Source organism: Medicago truncatula, chromosome 1 (genome assembly GCF_003473485.1).
Source record: "Medicago truncatula cultivar Jemalong A17 chromosome 1, MtrunA17r5.0-ANR, whole genome shotgun sequence".
Classification (NCBI taxonomy): domain Eukaryota; kingdom Viridiplantae; phylum Streptophyta; class Magnoliopsida; order Fabales; family Fabaceae; genus Medicago; species Medicago truncatula.
In genome coordinates this window covers 49,850,376-49,865,041 of record NC_053042.1, presented here as the reverse complement: position 1 = coordinate 49,865,041, position 14,666 = coordinate 49,850,376, and the positions used below count along the sequence as shown (strand labels likewise).

Genomic DNA, 14,666 nt, shown 5'->3' with positions numbered 1-14,666 from the left:
TTTATGGGTAATAAGCTATTGTGTTTAATTCGATCTATATGCGTAACACGTACAAGTTTCAATAATTCAAACGTGCAAGTAACTATCATTGTATCTATTGTCAAGTGTCAACATAAAAAACTAATATTCTATTTTTCTTTTTAAACTATCATTATAACAAAATATCAAATTAATTGGCCGGCACTATTTTTATTTCTCATGTTTTTCTACCCTTGTACCTCTTTTATATTTATATGTGGACTGTGGTAGCTATATCCGTTTTTGATATTTTGTTTTTTCATAAGAAAGATTTATGTGAGTTAGTCTTGGAATTAATTGGAGATGAGCAGCTTATTTGATTAAGTTAGAGGATTAACAGAGTTAAGAAGTAAAAGATATCTAGTTTGACATTGTAAAGGGGATTAATAGAGTTAAACACTTAAACTTGATATTTATTCTAATGATCGATTAATTCGAGATGTCCACTTGCGAGAGAGTCATTTATGGACTAATCCACTGAAATTAGCACCGGAGAATCAAACTTAAGAGCTTTAGAGGCGCATACTTCAAGGTCTCAAATCAATATCATCAAACCAACCTAAATGAATTTACTATGATATACCAACAACATTTGTCATTGGAAAAACGTTTGGGAATTAATCAAAGTTAAAGAAAATCTAAGGACTGAAACAAAGGAGGCAGTTGTACTTAAAGAGAGAATTTATCAATGAATTATTGATTATGATATGAATAATGTTTACATTTTAAACAAGAGTGCATAACCGTAACTAACTTCGTGTGTGAGTTTTTCGTAACATTTAGCATTTTCCATAATAGTTTCTTCTCCAACTAACTAACATATAATTGGGCCACTACATAGATCGCTAACACACAATTAATACAAGACCCAAACACTTGACTCAATACATTTGATTGTACTTCCAACATTCCTCTTCAATCTAATGTATCTAAGTGTACCTAAATCACTAATTTCAAATTCATCCTTGAGTCTCTCCATGAATTTCTCAATGCAGCAAATATTCTCACATGAGAAGATCATCAAAATAGAGACGTATTAAGATTGCATCATTGATGAGAATTATCCACCAAATTCCATTGAGCACTTGACAAACTCTTCCGGCTGCAAAAATTGATCAATCCTTCTATTTTGTTTAAGTCCATAGATTGAACAGCTCCTCTCCATAGATGCACTTCTTTAAGGTTTGTTTTGAGAGGGGTTTTGGATAGTATTGGAGGGAAGAGTTTTAGAGGCTTAAGTTTATATTTTGATATATAAAATATTTTATATTTAAAAAAATTAAATTTTGATATATTTTATATTTTAAAAAATTAATAATCATATAATATTTCAATTACACTTAATTGATTTAAAAATATTTTATAGTCTCTGTAATTTATAAAAGAAAAGTAAGTCTTATCATAGCCTTATAAATCCTCCATCCAACACATACCTTAAGTGTTTTCCTATGTTATGAGAAAATTATGGATTTACATAAATTAAATGTTAGTAAGTTAAGAATTATGCCAAAAACACATAAAAATGTCCGTATAAATTTTCTCCTTAATGTACTCTGAATAATCTGTGAAGCACTTCATAATTTGGTCACCTCAAAAAGCCAAGTCTGGTTCCGTCACTGATGATGCATGATATCAACTGTGATTTTTTTCTACGAAGTGAACAAATTATTGTTAAAACTTTACATGATTTTACTATATGAAATTTTTACTTGTATCAATCATTTCCTAGACATGAAATAAATATGGCGATGAGCCGATAATAAAAGGTTGTACGAATATTTGATGTGTTGAGACACGAGTTTGAATCCACAATGTCTATTTTATCTTCATTTAATGTGTGAATTTTGCTTTCAATCCAGGCTATTTGGAAAAGAAAAAAAAAAAATAGATATGACAATGCCATCAAAGTTTGTAAATATTTTTATAAAGAAAGATGCTTACATTTTTTACTGTATACTAAATTTTCACAGTACAAAATCTTGTAAAATTTTAAAGAGAATTGCTGAATACACATTCAATAAGGCTGAGAAACACTAGTACTTTACGAAAATGTCATTCGGCAGTTAATTGCCGAAGTTTGAAAAAATCGGCTGCAGTTAACTACCGAGGAAAACTTCGGTAGTTAACTGCCGAGGAAACTTCAAACCTTAATTTTTTATTTTTTTTTACAAAAAACTTATATTGTCATTATTAATATTTATTGATTCTAATACTATTTAATTCATTGTGATTTTATGAGGAAACATAATCAACACTCTTTTAATGTTTTGAATTACATTAAAGAATTAAACAAGAAAGTTATGATTTTCTTTTTCTTCTTTAAAAACATGAACCATAGTAATAAATTTTTACTTGGTAAAGAGCATTTTCCTAGTAAATAATATTAAAATAAATTTTTATTGGTACGTGATTTAATTGTTTACTAGGAACAGTGCTACAACGAATAATAATAATAATAATAATAATAATAATATTATTATTATTATTATTATTATTATTATTATTATTATTATTATTATTATTATTATTATTGTTTCTTAATTGTTTTTATTTAACCACGAACAATGATTTAAATATGGTTCATGTTTACTAGGAACAGTGCTACAACCAATAATAATAATAATTGTTTCTTAATTAGGAAAAGCGATTTGTGCGTGATTTAATTGTTTTTTAATTAATGATTTAAATCAGTAAAGATATACAGTCTTGATTGATAAAATCGAGTATTATTTTTTTGAGTGAAATTTTGATTTCATTACACAATTAAAGTGCTTTTATTGTTGCTTCTTTTTAAAAAAGAAAAAGAAAATCATAACTTTCTTGTTTAATTTTTTAATGTAATCCAAAACATTAAAAGAGTGTTGATTATGTTTCCTCATAAAATCACAATGAATTAAATAGTATTAGAATCAAATAAACATTAATAATGACAATATAATTTTTTTGTGAAAAAAATAATAATTAAGGTTTGAAGTTTCCTCGGCAGTTAACTACCGAAGTTTTCCTCGATAGTTAACTGCAGCCGATTTTTTCAAACTTTGACAATTAACTGTCGAAGGGCATTTTCGTAAAGTACTAATGTTTCTCAGCCATATTAAACGTGTATTCAGCAATTCTCAATTTTAAAAGCAGAGGATCGATTTTTACCGAAACCTGCATCCAAAAAGAACGACAGGTTCCTAATGGACCCAACCTATTCTGCTCTTGCTCACATGCAAGGAGTACCTTGTGTCTCACTCAAAATAAATTCACTACCATAAGATGTCATAAAAATTTAAAGGGGAAGCAGGATATTGAATACAAAACATTAAATGCTTCTCATACTAATGTGGTAGATATTAGTATCATTTTTGTCACATTTTTTTTTTTTTGGTGGAATCATGTTTGTGACATCTAAATGAGTAACTTATGTTATTACAAGAATATGGTTCTATACCTTCTCTTTTAATGGATTCTCAAGTAATTTGATGATAGAAACGCAAATTTAAGATAAACGAGTTCACTTACTTCAAAGCACATAAAATTTGCTTATTACAAAAAAAAAAAAAAAAAACTGCTGAATAGTAACTAGTCTTGGACTCCTAGGGGAAGAACTTCACATTGGTGGCATATATGTTATCACAATCGGACTTCTTACTTTATGCAACCTATCTTTCCACACCAAACCTCCAAATTCTGGTTCACTTTGCCTAGATGTCACTTTGAAACTGATCTTGTAAGATAGTTTCTGATATTTTCTTGTAAAATTCAATGTATCTGGCTCAACTTTAACAACAGCGCCTTTAAATGGTGTAACAATGACATGATATTTGGAAACAGCAGGACCAACATTGGTAACAGTTCGGTGAATCGTTGAAGCAAAATTGGTTGGTTTTGCTGGAATCACAACTGATATAGCAGGATAGTTCAAGTCACTAGCACTAGCAAGAGTGTGTTTGCAATTTCTGTTTGAATTTTTAGAAAAAACTACTAATTCTGAAGGGCTTAGTTTCTTTGTGCAAAGAAACTCAAAGTAATCTTGAGGTTCGATATCATATAATAAACCTGGATCAAGAGCTTTTCTAGGATTAATATGGCCAGCACCATGATCATAAGGAGTTGAAAATTCAGCAGAAGAAGCATCTCTAAGAGGTTTAATAGTATTATCATGAACATAAGCTGTTGTCATGATTGCTGATTTTATAGCAGCTGGACTCCATTCAGGATGTTTAGCTTTGATCATAGCCGCGATTCCACTTACATGAGGACATGACATCGAAGTTCCGGAGAGTATGTTAAACTTAACCCTTCTATGATCTATTGGTAAACTTGATGGACCAGTAAGTCCACTCCAAGCAGCAAGAATGTTCACACCAGGTGCTACTATATCAGGTTTTAGAATTTCAAGTGTGAGTAAACTTGGCCCTCTTGATGAAAATGCTGCTACTATAGGAGATGGTCTAATTCCTAATCTTGTGTTATGAAAAGCTAATGTAGCTGTAGCTTTTTTAGTTGTTAACACATATTGTTTGATATCTTTGCCTTCTTTTTCTCCTACTGCTACTGCTGGAAGTAGGTGACAATCTGCTACTAATTCTTCTCCATTTGCTGCAGTGTTTGTGAGAATCATTCCTACACCTCCTGCATTTTTCACTACCTGCCCCTTTTGCACTCTTGGACTAATTCCTCTATCACAAATCACAATCTTTCCTGTGACAGTTCGACTATCCAAAGTACCTTCCAAACACAAAGATCTTGGATCAGGACTGCTTGAGTTGCTTCCCATGTAAACCAAAGGGTATTGTTTTCTAACCGAGAGCACGGATTTTCCTTTATAGATTGATGCTCCTGAGAATTTTCTTCCATTTCCAAGGCTAACATCTGCAGGAAAATCTCTATCCATTGTGCTAGCTCCAACCGTGGTGATCCATGGCGAAACATTTGTGAGACTGACAGGGTCGGGTCCTGAATTTCCAGCTGAACATGAAACAAAAACACCCCTTTCCATTGCTCCAAATGAAGCTACAGATAAACTATCATGGGAGTAAGATGAGACTCCACCACCTAAAGAGATGGATAGAACATCGACTCCATCAGCTACAGCTGTATCAACAGCTGATAGAATATCTGAGCTGAAACATCCACCAGTCCAACACACTTTGTATGCTGCAATTCTTGCACCTATACATAAATATAATGGATGGTTAAACAATTTTCATTATTTCAAGCTTCACTGACATTTTAGCTTATGTCCATAAATATAATAGATGGTTAAGCTTTTTTCATTCTTTCTAGTCTCACTGATATTTTATCTTCTGTCCATAAAAATAATAGGATGTATGGTTAAGCATTTTTTTTAGCTTCTGCCTTGTATGGTGGTAAAACTATGTTCATATTCTTTTTTAAATTTTCCAATCTGGAATTGTACTAAACATATCTTCCAGCTTGCATGGGAAATTAGAGATAAATTTAGCTAATAGTTAGTTAAGAGTTTGTAAGTTAGTTATTCTTGTCATCTTCTTCATTTTCATATGAACTCATGTGTATAAAGAGAATCTCTTATATTAGTTATTAATAAACAAAATATTTTAGTAATACCTGGTGCCATTCCTCTTGCTGTTCCATAAGCATAACCAAGAAGATTAGCACCATGCACCGGAGATCCGGCAACAGTAGCTGCAGTGTGAGTTCCATGACCATCTTGATCTCTTGGTGATTTATAATCTGCTTGCTCATCAATCCTACCTGTTGCTGCTTCATATCCATGGTAGAATATTCTTGCACCTACAATCTTCTTATTGCAATGATGTTTTCTGAATCCTCTACCAGTTTCACATGCACCTTTCCAGTGAGAAGGTACTGGTTTCAGTCCTGTATCAATGAAACTCTCACTCTCAGGCCAAATACCAGTGTCTAGGACTCCAACTATAACATCATGGTTAGCTAGTTTTTCTGACCAGCTTCTGTTGGTGTTTTGAATTGGTTCAAGACCAAGAAAATATGGACTTCTTGTTGTGTGTAGTTGGTACTTTGTATCAGGGAATATGGCTACAACACCAGCTTCAGATTCTAGCTTTTTAGCTTCTTCTGTGCTTAATTTAGCAGCCATTCCATGAAAAGCAGTGTTGTAACTGTAAATGATTCTCTCTTCTTCACTGCTATCTATTTCAGCTTCTACTGATTTAGACAGTACTGATTTCACTTTTGATGAATACCACTCTTGGTGGCTGGAAAAGATGTCTGGTTTTGCTGATTGATCCATATGAATGATGTAAGTTTTTTTGACAAATTCAGCATGTGTAGATAAGACTATACTCAAGAGGAAACAGGTTGTTAAAATGCAACTCATTTTTTCAATTAGAGTGATTTGATACTTAGCCATGTATACAAGCAAGGGAAGATGGAGACTATGATTTTTGAAGCATTGGTTATAAAATGAAATGGATAGGAGAAGAAAATTTAATTATAAGGGTTTATGCTCTATTCTAAGTGAGATAGATATATTTAAGACTTAAGAGAGAGGATAGTAGTGAGTGAGTGATATTTAGTGTGCCAGCAGTGCAATGGAAATATAAAGGTGAACGGTTGATTCTTGTTGAATTGGTAAATTGAAGGGTGAATTAAAAGAGCTACCTATAGAGGTTGGTGATTGAAGTTAATATGGGTATGGTTCTCTGACTCTACTTTTATTGTGTTATGCTATTCTAACAATAAGTTGGTTCATGTTTGTTAAAGGGCCTCAATATTTCCTTTTTTTATCAAACAGTCATTCAATTGTATACTCAAAATTTGATTCAATACTAACTTTTGTACTAGTAAAAATTTTAATATAGGACATGATAATGTTAAAAAGCTAAAGGTCTATTGATTGAGGACTCAACTCAATTTACTTTTCTTCACTTTGAGATAGATTCCTTTTTTTTTAACTAATATGAAAATTTAAGGGAGCTGGGTTGCAAAAGTTTACTAGGGTGAGGACAATTTCCAAGGTTAAAAAACCACTTTCAAAGATGATTAAGACCTAAGGGAGTATGTGTATTGGCGAACAACAACGGGTCAATTATTTAAGACTATCAAGAGATTGAACACAACATGCATGTCGTCCAATCATGTCGATCAAAAACTTTAAGGACTAAATATATATGTCATCTCTTTGATATATCCAACATTTATCTCATTCATAGTCTACTTGCACTTCCTAACAATGAGTGGTACAAAACCTAACCTTACTAACTAGATTAACCTTGGTTGGTTGGTTATACCTAGTAAATGCTTTCTCTTTATATAAGCACTAACCACTCACATCACCATTCACCACAACATTGGGCTACGGAAAATCTGAACAAACGCTACTATCAAAAGATGAACATAATATTACAACTAAGGACAACAAATTCTTAAATGGATTTATTTATTTAGGCCTTCCTGCATTGCATGTAAACAAATCTCTGATGAAGGGTCCCCACATTCACAGAATGCATGTAATAAATCTGAGCACCGCTGAGTTAATTTGGATTCCCCAAGTGCCAAGTGGTCAATTATTCCTCCACCTACTCAATTATTTGTGTTGAACTTGCACTATACTCATCTTTTTTTTCACTATGCATAGTGTAATCTTCCATTGAAATTTTTCATATACATTTACTGTGATATGATTGTATGATACTGAGATATGCTAACTAAATATTTAAAATGTTACTATGTTAGAAAATAATGGTTTATTGGTTCCTGCTTTATGTATACATGCACATGTTGTAGTCCAGAACAGACTGGTCCCGTGTAAACCTTGCAGGAAATAAATGTAGTATTTATTACTGAGGAACGAAAGTTGTTAGCACATAATGAATGAGCATTAATTTAGTGAAAATAAGACAAGTTGTATGGTTCATTTTCTTTAATGCTTTTATATAGTACTACTACTAGTTCTTTAGTCACACTAATATAGCAGATCATATCTGCTTGTCTACAACACACTTTAACAAAAAGCAAATTAAAGGGAATTGCTTCTTTAGTGATTGCTTTAGCAGTAGCAAAGAAAAGGGACAACTTTTGGTGTGGAATGCATAATTGAATATTGGCAAAGGCTACGGTAGGAGATCTCTTTAGGAGACTTAAATTTTTTTTTTATTTTTTTTTTTTTTTTGTAAAATGGATGGTAACCATTAGATTATGAAGGTCCATCTTAACTATTATGGATGTTTTACACCATATTTTTTCAAATTTGTTGTTCAGTTCACCCCTTTGTTTTTCTCTCTCTGCGTTTTCTTTATCTCTCTCTACCGTGGTACCACCGCATTGTAACAATGTTACATCACATTAACAAACATCACTAGATTTGGATGCTTATTACCCAAAATAATTTCTAAACACAACAAAAACAAACACATGTTTATACTCTAATGGGATATCTTCCTACAATTCAAGAGGGTGAATTTGAGAAGGAAGAACAGTATGGTCAAGGTGATGAAGGAACTCATAGTTCTTTAGATCTTAGAATAAATATTGATTATTATTATTATTATTATTATTATTATTATTATTATATCCAAATATTGTTCAGTTCACCCCTTTGTTCCTCTCAACGATTTTAAGCTTTCAGCAATTATAATGACGGAGAAAGAGAAGAATGTGAATGCTTTGCAGAAAACAGATCTAACAATTGATTGTTATTTTTTTTCTTTTCATTTTGGGTCCAAATACATGGAAGAAGAATATCGGTGTCAACAGTTGATAGAGAAATCTGTTGAAGATCAGCGTGTTTGACAGAGAAAGGATGAGTTAAAAAACCATGAAAGGCTGCTGTTGGTGGCGGTGGTGGGCGGGTAATCAGAAAGAAACATGGAGGGGGAGAGAGAATGATGATGGAATGTAAAAAGAATGTAGTGTTGAGAGAGTATGATAATACCATGATTTTCAAAAAATTTCAAGTACATCCAATGGTTGACATCAATTTTGCAAAAAAAAAAAAAAAAGAAGTTAAGTCACCTACGGTAGGAGACCTATTCACATCTCCTACCCTAAACGCCGCTTTGAATATTACAGATCTACACTTTCTAATTTTATGATTTCTTGTAATCAAATGTTTAGTAAAAAAATAATCAAATAAGTGCCATTAATTGTTTCTTTGTGGGATATGTGTGTTTATCTCACTAGGTGTATGTTTAGATGAGCGGCGAACTTTATTGAAACTATGAAGTGTAAATTTTGTCATAATCACAGACAATTCAACCTTCAATTCAAATATACACTAAATATAACGATTAGAGGATCGAGGTATGGAGACATAATTGAAGTTATGAATCACCTAAAGAAAAGTTAAATTATACTAAAAGGGTAGGGCTAGAGTAAAGCCACAACTAGTAGGGTCGAAAATATGTCGGGCCAGACTACATGGACCCACGGCCCAACCTACGCCATGTTAGGTCATACTTTTTTGTTAAATAGAGAAGGTTAAAGCTTTTTCACAAGTCTATTTAACGGAAGAAAAAAAAAAATCAAACAACGGAACATAGAAAAAGCCTTTTAGCCTGCTAGATTGACAAACCGTAAATCTATAATCAAATATGAAGGGAATGTGAGATTTTTCTGGTTAAATTAATGTAGACTAATGAACTTTAAAATAAATGAGCAAATTTTTTAATGATTTTTTTTTAATATAAACGAACTAGAATCCCCTCATTTGTTTTTTTTATAGACAAAAAATCTACATTAATTATGAATATGAGATTTTTTTTTGGCTGGATTAATAATAAATTTTGACGATATATGATGTTTACTTTAGATGAAATATGATATCATATACTGAAATTCTCAAAAATATTGTGTTAAATGTCTAAAGAGAGTTTACTCTCATTTGTATATTAGTTTGTCAACGTATTTAGGCTAAAATGCACTTTTAGCCCCCTATGTTTGGCTCCGTAGCAATTTTGGCCTCCTATTAAAAAAAAAAAAATTTCAGCCCCCCCAACTTCACCCCCCTTTTGCAACTCAGTGGCCCCCTCCTATTTTGACCGGGTCAAAGCCCACGTGGCCATGAGATGGATGCCATGTGGCTAATTTTTGAATTAAAAATAAATGAAAATGCCACATAATTATTTACCTAATTAAATAAATGAAAAAATAAATAAAAAGAAATGAAAATAAAGAGGACATGAAGATCTGGAAACACATCTTCTTCCCCAAAACCATATCTGCAAAATCCACCACCATCTCATTCAATCCATTCCCTAGTCTAGACACAAAACCAAACAATACAAAATTGATCCCCCTCTAATCTTGTACACTCCATTTGAAAGCCCTTATCAGATTCCCTCTTCCTCTCATCTCACAATCGCGATTCAGATTTATTTCCTCTCACTATCCTTCGATTCAGATTTCTTCATCCCTTTCATCTCACTCTCTTGCGATTCATATTTCTTCATCTATTTCATTCCTTCGTTAATCCGCTAAAATGCTATAAAAATGTCTCAGATTTGCAGAATCATAATGGATATGAAAGATGTATAAAAACAAAATGATTTGAATAGTCTGATTGAAGAACCCTTAGATTAAAGAGTATCCGTGAATGAAATGAAATTAGAACAAAACAACAATAACAATAAATGTTGTTTCGATCTAAAGCCCTCAGATCGAAGAACGTGAATTTCACATTCTCCTCCTTAACCTTCTCCTTCTTCAACCCCTTTCTCCTTTCATTCCAATTCTCATTCATCTCTTCAACAAATGCCTTCATCTCCGCGTCCGCCACTACTTCCGAATTGAAATTCATGTCGCCTTCCCATGGTGCTCGTGTCTTTGGTGTTAGGTCTTTGTGGTAGCCACTTTGATCCTCATGCTTCGTCTTCGCCGCTTCGAACATTGCGAGATGAGAATTGACGGATTGTTGTTGGGTAGTGGATGAAGAATGGTGGATATGGTGTTGAGAGCAGTCATGTTCCAATTCAAATCCAGTTCTTTTTTTTTCTTTTTTATTTTTTTTAAATTGTGAGTTACACACATCGCATTTTCATTTATTTTTAAGGGTTAATGGTGTTTTACCCTGTAAAATATTTTTTTGATTTACCCCCTGTAAATTTATTTTTTTTGGAATACCCTCTAATAGGTCATAAAAAAACGAAAAAATTTTGAAAAAAAAAAATAAAGTTGTTTTTTTATGACCTATTAGGGGGTATTCCAAATTTATTTTTTTTACAGGGGGTAAATAAAAAAAATATTTTACAGGGGGAAAAACAAAAAATGACCTATATTACAGGGAGGTAAAGCACCATTAACCCTATTTTTAATTCAAAAATTACCCACGTGGCGTCCATCTCATGGCCACGTGGGCTTTGACCTAGTCAAAATAGGAGGGGGTCACTGAGTTGCAAAAAGGGGTGAAGTTGGGGGTCTGGAAAGTTGTTTTTTTAATAGGGGGCCAAAATTGCTACAGAACCAAACATAGAGGATCAAAAATGCATTTTAGCCATGTATTTAATCATGTGATTACTTCTTCTTTTTAAGCAAAATTACTTATTTAAATAGGTTGATATAGAATATAAACAGTTAAACATGTTAAGACGTGTGTAAAAAAAATGTCAAAATGTCATATCAAACTTTTAAAGAGTCAGACACAATCTTTCCCTAAAAAAAAAAAAAAAGTTCGGACACAATCTTAAAAACTAAGTTTAGAGAAAGTCTTCCTTGGATACAAGCCCAACACATCATATTTGGACACATCCAATTAAATTATGACAGCTCATAAGATATACTGTTGCAAAATAAAAAAAGAAAATGGTTGTACTTTCAAGATTAATCCGTGACTATCACATATTTTCTATATAAAATAATAAAAAAAAAAACCATTAATTGTCTTTCTCTCTTCCAACTTTGTGGCCACCTGCGATCTCCGCCTGCGAACTTTGCTGTGCTTCCACTACTTCGACCTTAAGTCCATCGCGCGCTGCACTGGCTCGTCTTCTCCATCCGCTATGATAACCGCACAACAAAGCACCACGTTCTGATGAGATTGTGGAAGAACTCAAGACTTTAACCATGTCTTTTATGGAGTCTGGGTTGGGATTTTGGGGATTTAGGTTATGATTATTTTCAATATGGTTGAGAATTAAATTGGATCTTAGTATTTCCTTACTCTGTAGCAGTCCTTATTGTTATGCCCATTTCTTGTAATTGTAAGATTGAATCAATTCTTGGAAGAGTTTTGTCCATCAATGGAAGCATTCTGTTTTATCATTGTGGTTCCCTTATTGCTTTTGTTGTTTATTTATGTGTTGAGTTTTTAACTGATTGTGTTTGTATCAGAATGTTAATTTTGGGATGTTGAACTATTGGGCTTGTTGATATAAGACACAACAACTATAATGTGCTATAAGATTCAAAAACAAGTAAAATAGCTACTAGTTTAAGAGAAAGCTAAATTGATATATAAACTGATATATTACAGCTCTATTTCAATATGTTACAACCAAAATATAGATTTAGCTTGTTTCATGTTGCTCATATTAATGTGGCATAAACTGATACATGAACTTGAGCACAAGAGCAAAATAAGAGCTATAATTTGTACACCAAAAGAAATGCTAAACAAAAGCTATTCACGACATAATGTAGAAGCGGGCCACTTCATAAGCAAAACCACCAATTTTGAGCTTTCAGCATCTCTTAAACCAGAAGTATTGCATAACTAAAACCAAAATTAGGCTATAATCTTCTATTGCATACAAAAAACCAGTAGCCCATTTCAACTTCTCTCTAACTTCTTTTATGTTCTTGGCTATCTTGGAAAGCACCACTTGGAGATTCCTGCATACAATATAATTGAATACTTGAGCAAGCAGACATGTTTAAGTTTTGAATGAAGTTATCTTTTGATTATCTACATACATAGATACCTGAATCAATGAGTTACATGTGCCAATTCCTTGTAACATCTTAGTAAATGGAATGGATGGAGTATTTAAACCCCAACTTGAGGAATTATAACCCTATTAAATTATGTAAAAGAAGGTTATTAGCCACAATGAAATCATTCATAACTTCAAAGTTATCAAGAAATTGAGATAATTAAATTATAAACCTCTAAAGGTGCACCAAAAGAAGTAGAAGGAACATTAGAAGTGTTGTCCATGTTATTGAGAATATTAGAAGGCCCATCCATGGAAGAACTAATGGAACAAAAGCTATCTTTTTTTTTTTTCTCTGTGATAAAAAATATTAACAGAACAAAATATTAAACATGTTCAATAAATGATGAAAGTATACTTAAAAAATAATCAAGAAACTCACTTTTATGTTGCTTTTCTTTTGTTGTTGATCCTTTTCTTTTTTCAAAATGCCCTTTCATGCGAGTATTAGACATTCCTTTAGTTTTTGCGCGGCGAGGATTATAAATTGCAATGTGATCACTATCCTCATTTTGAGTGAATTTTTTCTCACTAGTTGTTGCTTTTGAAATCAAACTGAGCTCATTGATGCATTGGTGCACACTCTTAACTCCACCATAAACCAATTTCCACATGATTTGTTGAGTTTCTTTGTGTTCCTGGCTATCCAAAACTAGATTATAAAAAAACTTCATAATAGCATTGCGATAAAGGATCATGGAATCACCACCATTGTTCATTGCATTTTCTGAGATAGAATTTTCTTTTGAACTCTCATCTATGTGATCATAAATCACAGCCCTTGCTTTTTTTGACCATCTTCTCAGAAAGTATTGGTCAGGTATTTTTAATATACCTTTGATGTTGTAAATTCGCAAAGCATGACTACAAAGAATGCCCATTGAATCAAACTTTCGACAACTACAACTGATCTTTGCAGCAGAGGAGTCAAATACTACCATATGTTTCTTATTAGGCATATGATTTGAACTCACTTCATGATATGACAAATTATCAGATTCTCCAATGTCTTTAGAAGTACTTCCACCCGTTCCAGCAAGATACTCATTCAAAAAAAGTTTGAAAGTCTTGTGAGTGTATATCATAGATGCTTGTCTCAAAGTCTCACTGATATTAATGATGCGGGGAGGCATACTTTGGCTATTTTTGAATTCCTTTTCAGTCTCTAATTGTCGCCACTTGTTTACCATTTTTTCAAATGCTAATAAGAAATGACTGAGACTGGTTGTTGCTCCGGCAATCGCACTTAAAACACTATTTGTACTCTCACTTCTTTGAGATGACTTGATATCAGCAGAGAACACATCCTTGCTATATGCAGTGCTCCATTTATGGCGAATTTTATACATGCTTTTCAACCACTTGTGATTTTGAAGCTTGTACTCATTAATCATATAACTCCAAGTGCTTTCAAACTCTTCTTTTGAATCACAGCCTGACATGCATTTCCAAAACAAACCTTGAAACTTTTGATCAGATTTAAGATCACCAAAATGAGAAGGTGCATTCTTTGATATATGCCATAAGCATAAACGGTGACATGTATTTGGCATTACGTCTCCGATTGCTTTGGCCATGGCTCCATCTTGATCTGTAAAAAATGTTTTTGGTTGTCTATTTCCCATGCTCTCCAAAAACACTTTAAATAGCCAATTAAAAGAAACAGAAGTTTCATCAGATAACAAAGCACAACCAAACATAACATTTTGCAAATGATGATTTACCCCAACAAAAGGAGCACATATCAAATCATATGTATTAGTACGGTAA

The 14,666-nt window shown here is 32.6% G+C and overlaps 2 protein-coding genes across 3 annotated transcripts; both read right to left on the bottom strand.

Annotated features, from left to right (window-relative positions):
- Positions 1–3,401: 3,401 nt before the first annotated feature.
- On the bottom strand, positions 3,402–6,623 carry LOC11415124 (subtilisin-like protease SBT1.3). Its single transcript, XM_003592338.4, has 2 exons — positions 5,596–6,623; positions 3,402–5,178 (listed from the first exon to the last, which is right to left on the bottom strand). Exons 1-2 carry the CDS (start codon positions 6,377–6,379, stop codon positions 3,614–3,616), a joined length of 2,349 nt encoding a protein of 782 aa, XP_003592386.2. The 5' UTR covers positions 6,380–6,623; the 3' UTR covers positions 3,402–3,613.
- A 6,025-nt stretch (positions 6,624–12,648) lies between these two features.
- Positions 12,649–14,381, bottom strand: LOC112416338 (uncharacterized). Of its 2 annotated transcripts, none has more exons than XR_005643820.1 (3): positions 13,070–14,381; positions 12,885–12,977; positions 12,649–12,795 (listed from the first exon to the last, which is right to left on the bottom strand). XR_005643820.1 is itself a non-coding variant. In XM_039829773.1 (3 exons), exons 1-3 carry the CDS (start codon positions 13,148–13,150, stop codon positions 12,745–12,747), a joined length of 225 nt encoding a protein of 74 aa, XP_039685707.1. In that variant the 5' UTR covers positions 13,151–13,274; the 3' UTR covers positions 12,649–12,744. The 2 variants fall into 2 exon arrangements, 1 of the variants encoding a protein (XP_039685707.1); XM_039829773.1 differs by having other exon boundaries at positions 13,070–13,274.
- Between the last annotated feature and the right edge of the window lie 285 nt (positions 14,382–14,666).

What these genes read in the sequence shown, in the direction of transcription:
- LOC112416338 (XM_039829773.1), bottom strand. Translation starts at nt 13,150, where the DNA reads ATGGATGGGCCTTCTAATATTCTCAATAACATGGACAACACTTCTAAT. An exon ending in CTTTTGGTGCACCTTTAGAG is followed by an intron (nt 12,978 to 13,069) that starts GTTTATAATTTA and finishes ATAATTTAATAG; the next exon opens with GGTTATAATTCCTCAAGTTG. An exon ending in CATGTAACTCATTGATTCAG is followed by an intron (nt 12,796 to 12,884) that starts GTATCTATGTAT and finishes TATTGTATGCAG; the next exon opens with GAATCTCCAAGTGGTGCTTT.
- LOC11415124 (XM_003592338.4), bottom strand. Translation starts at nt 6,379, where the DNA reads ATGGCTAAGTATCAAATCACTCTAATTGAAAAAATGAGTTGCATTTTA. An exon ending in AGCAAGAGGAATGGCACCAG is followed by an intron (nt 5,179 to 5,595) that starts GTATTACTAAAA and finishes ATTTATGTATAG; the next exon opens with GTGCAAGAATTGCAGCATAC.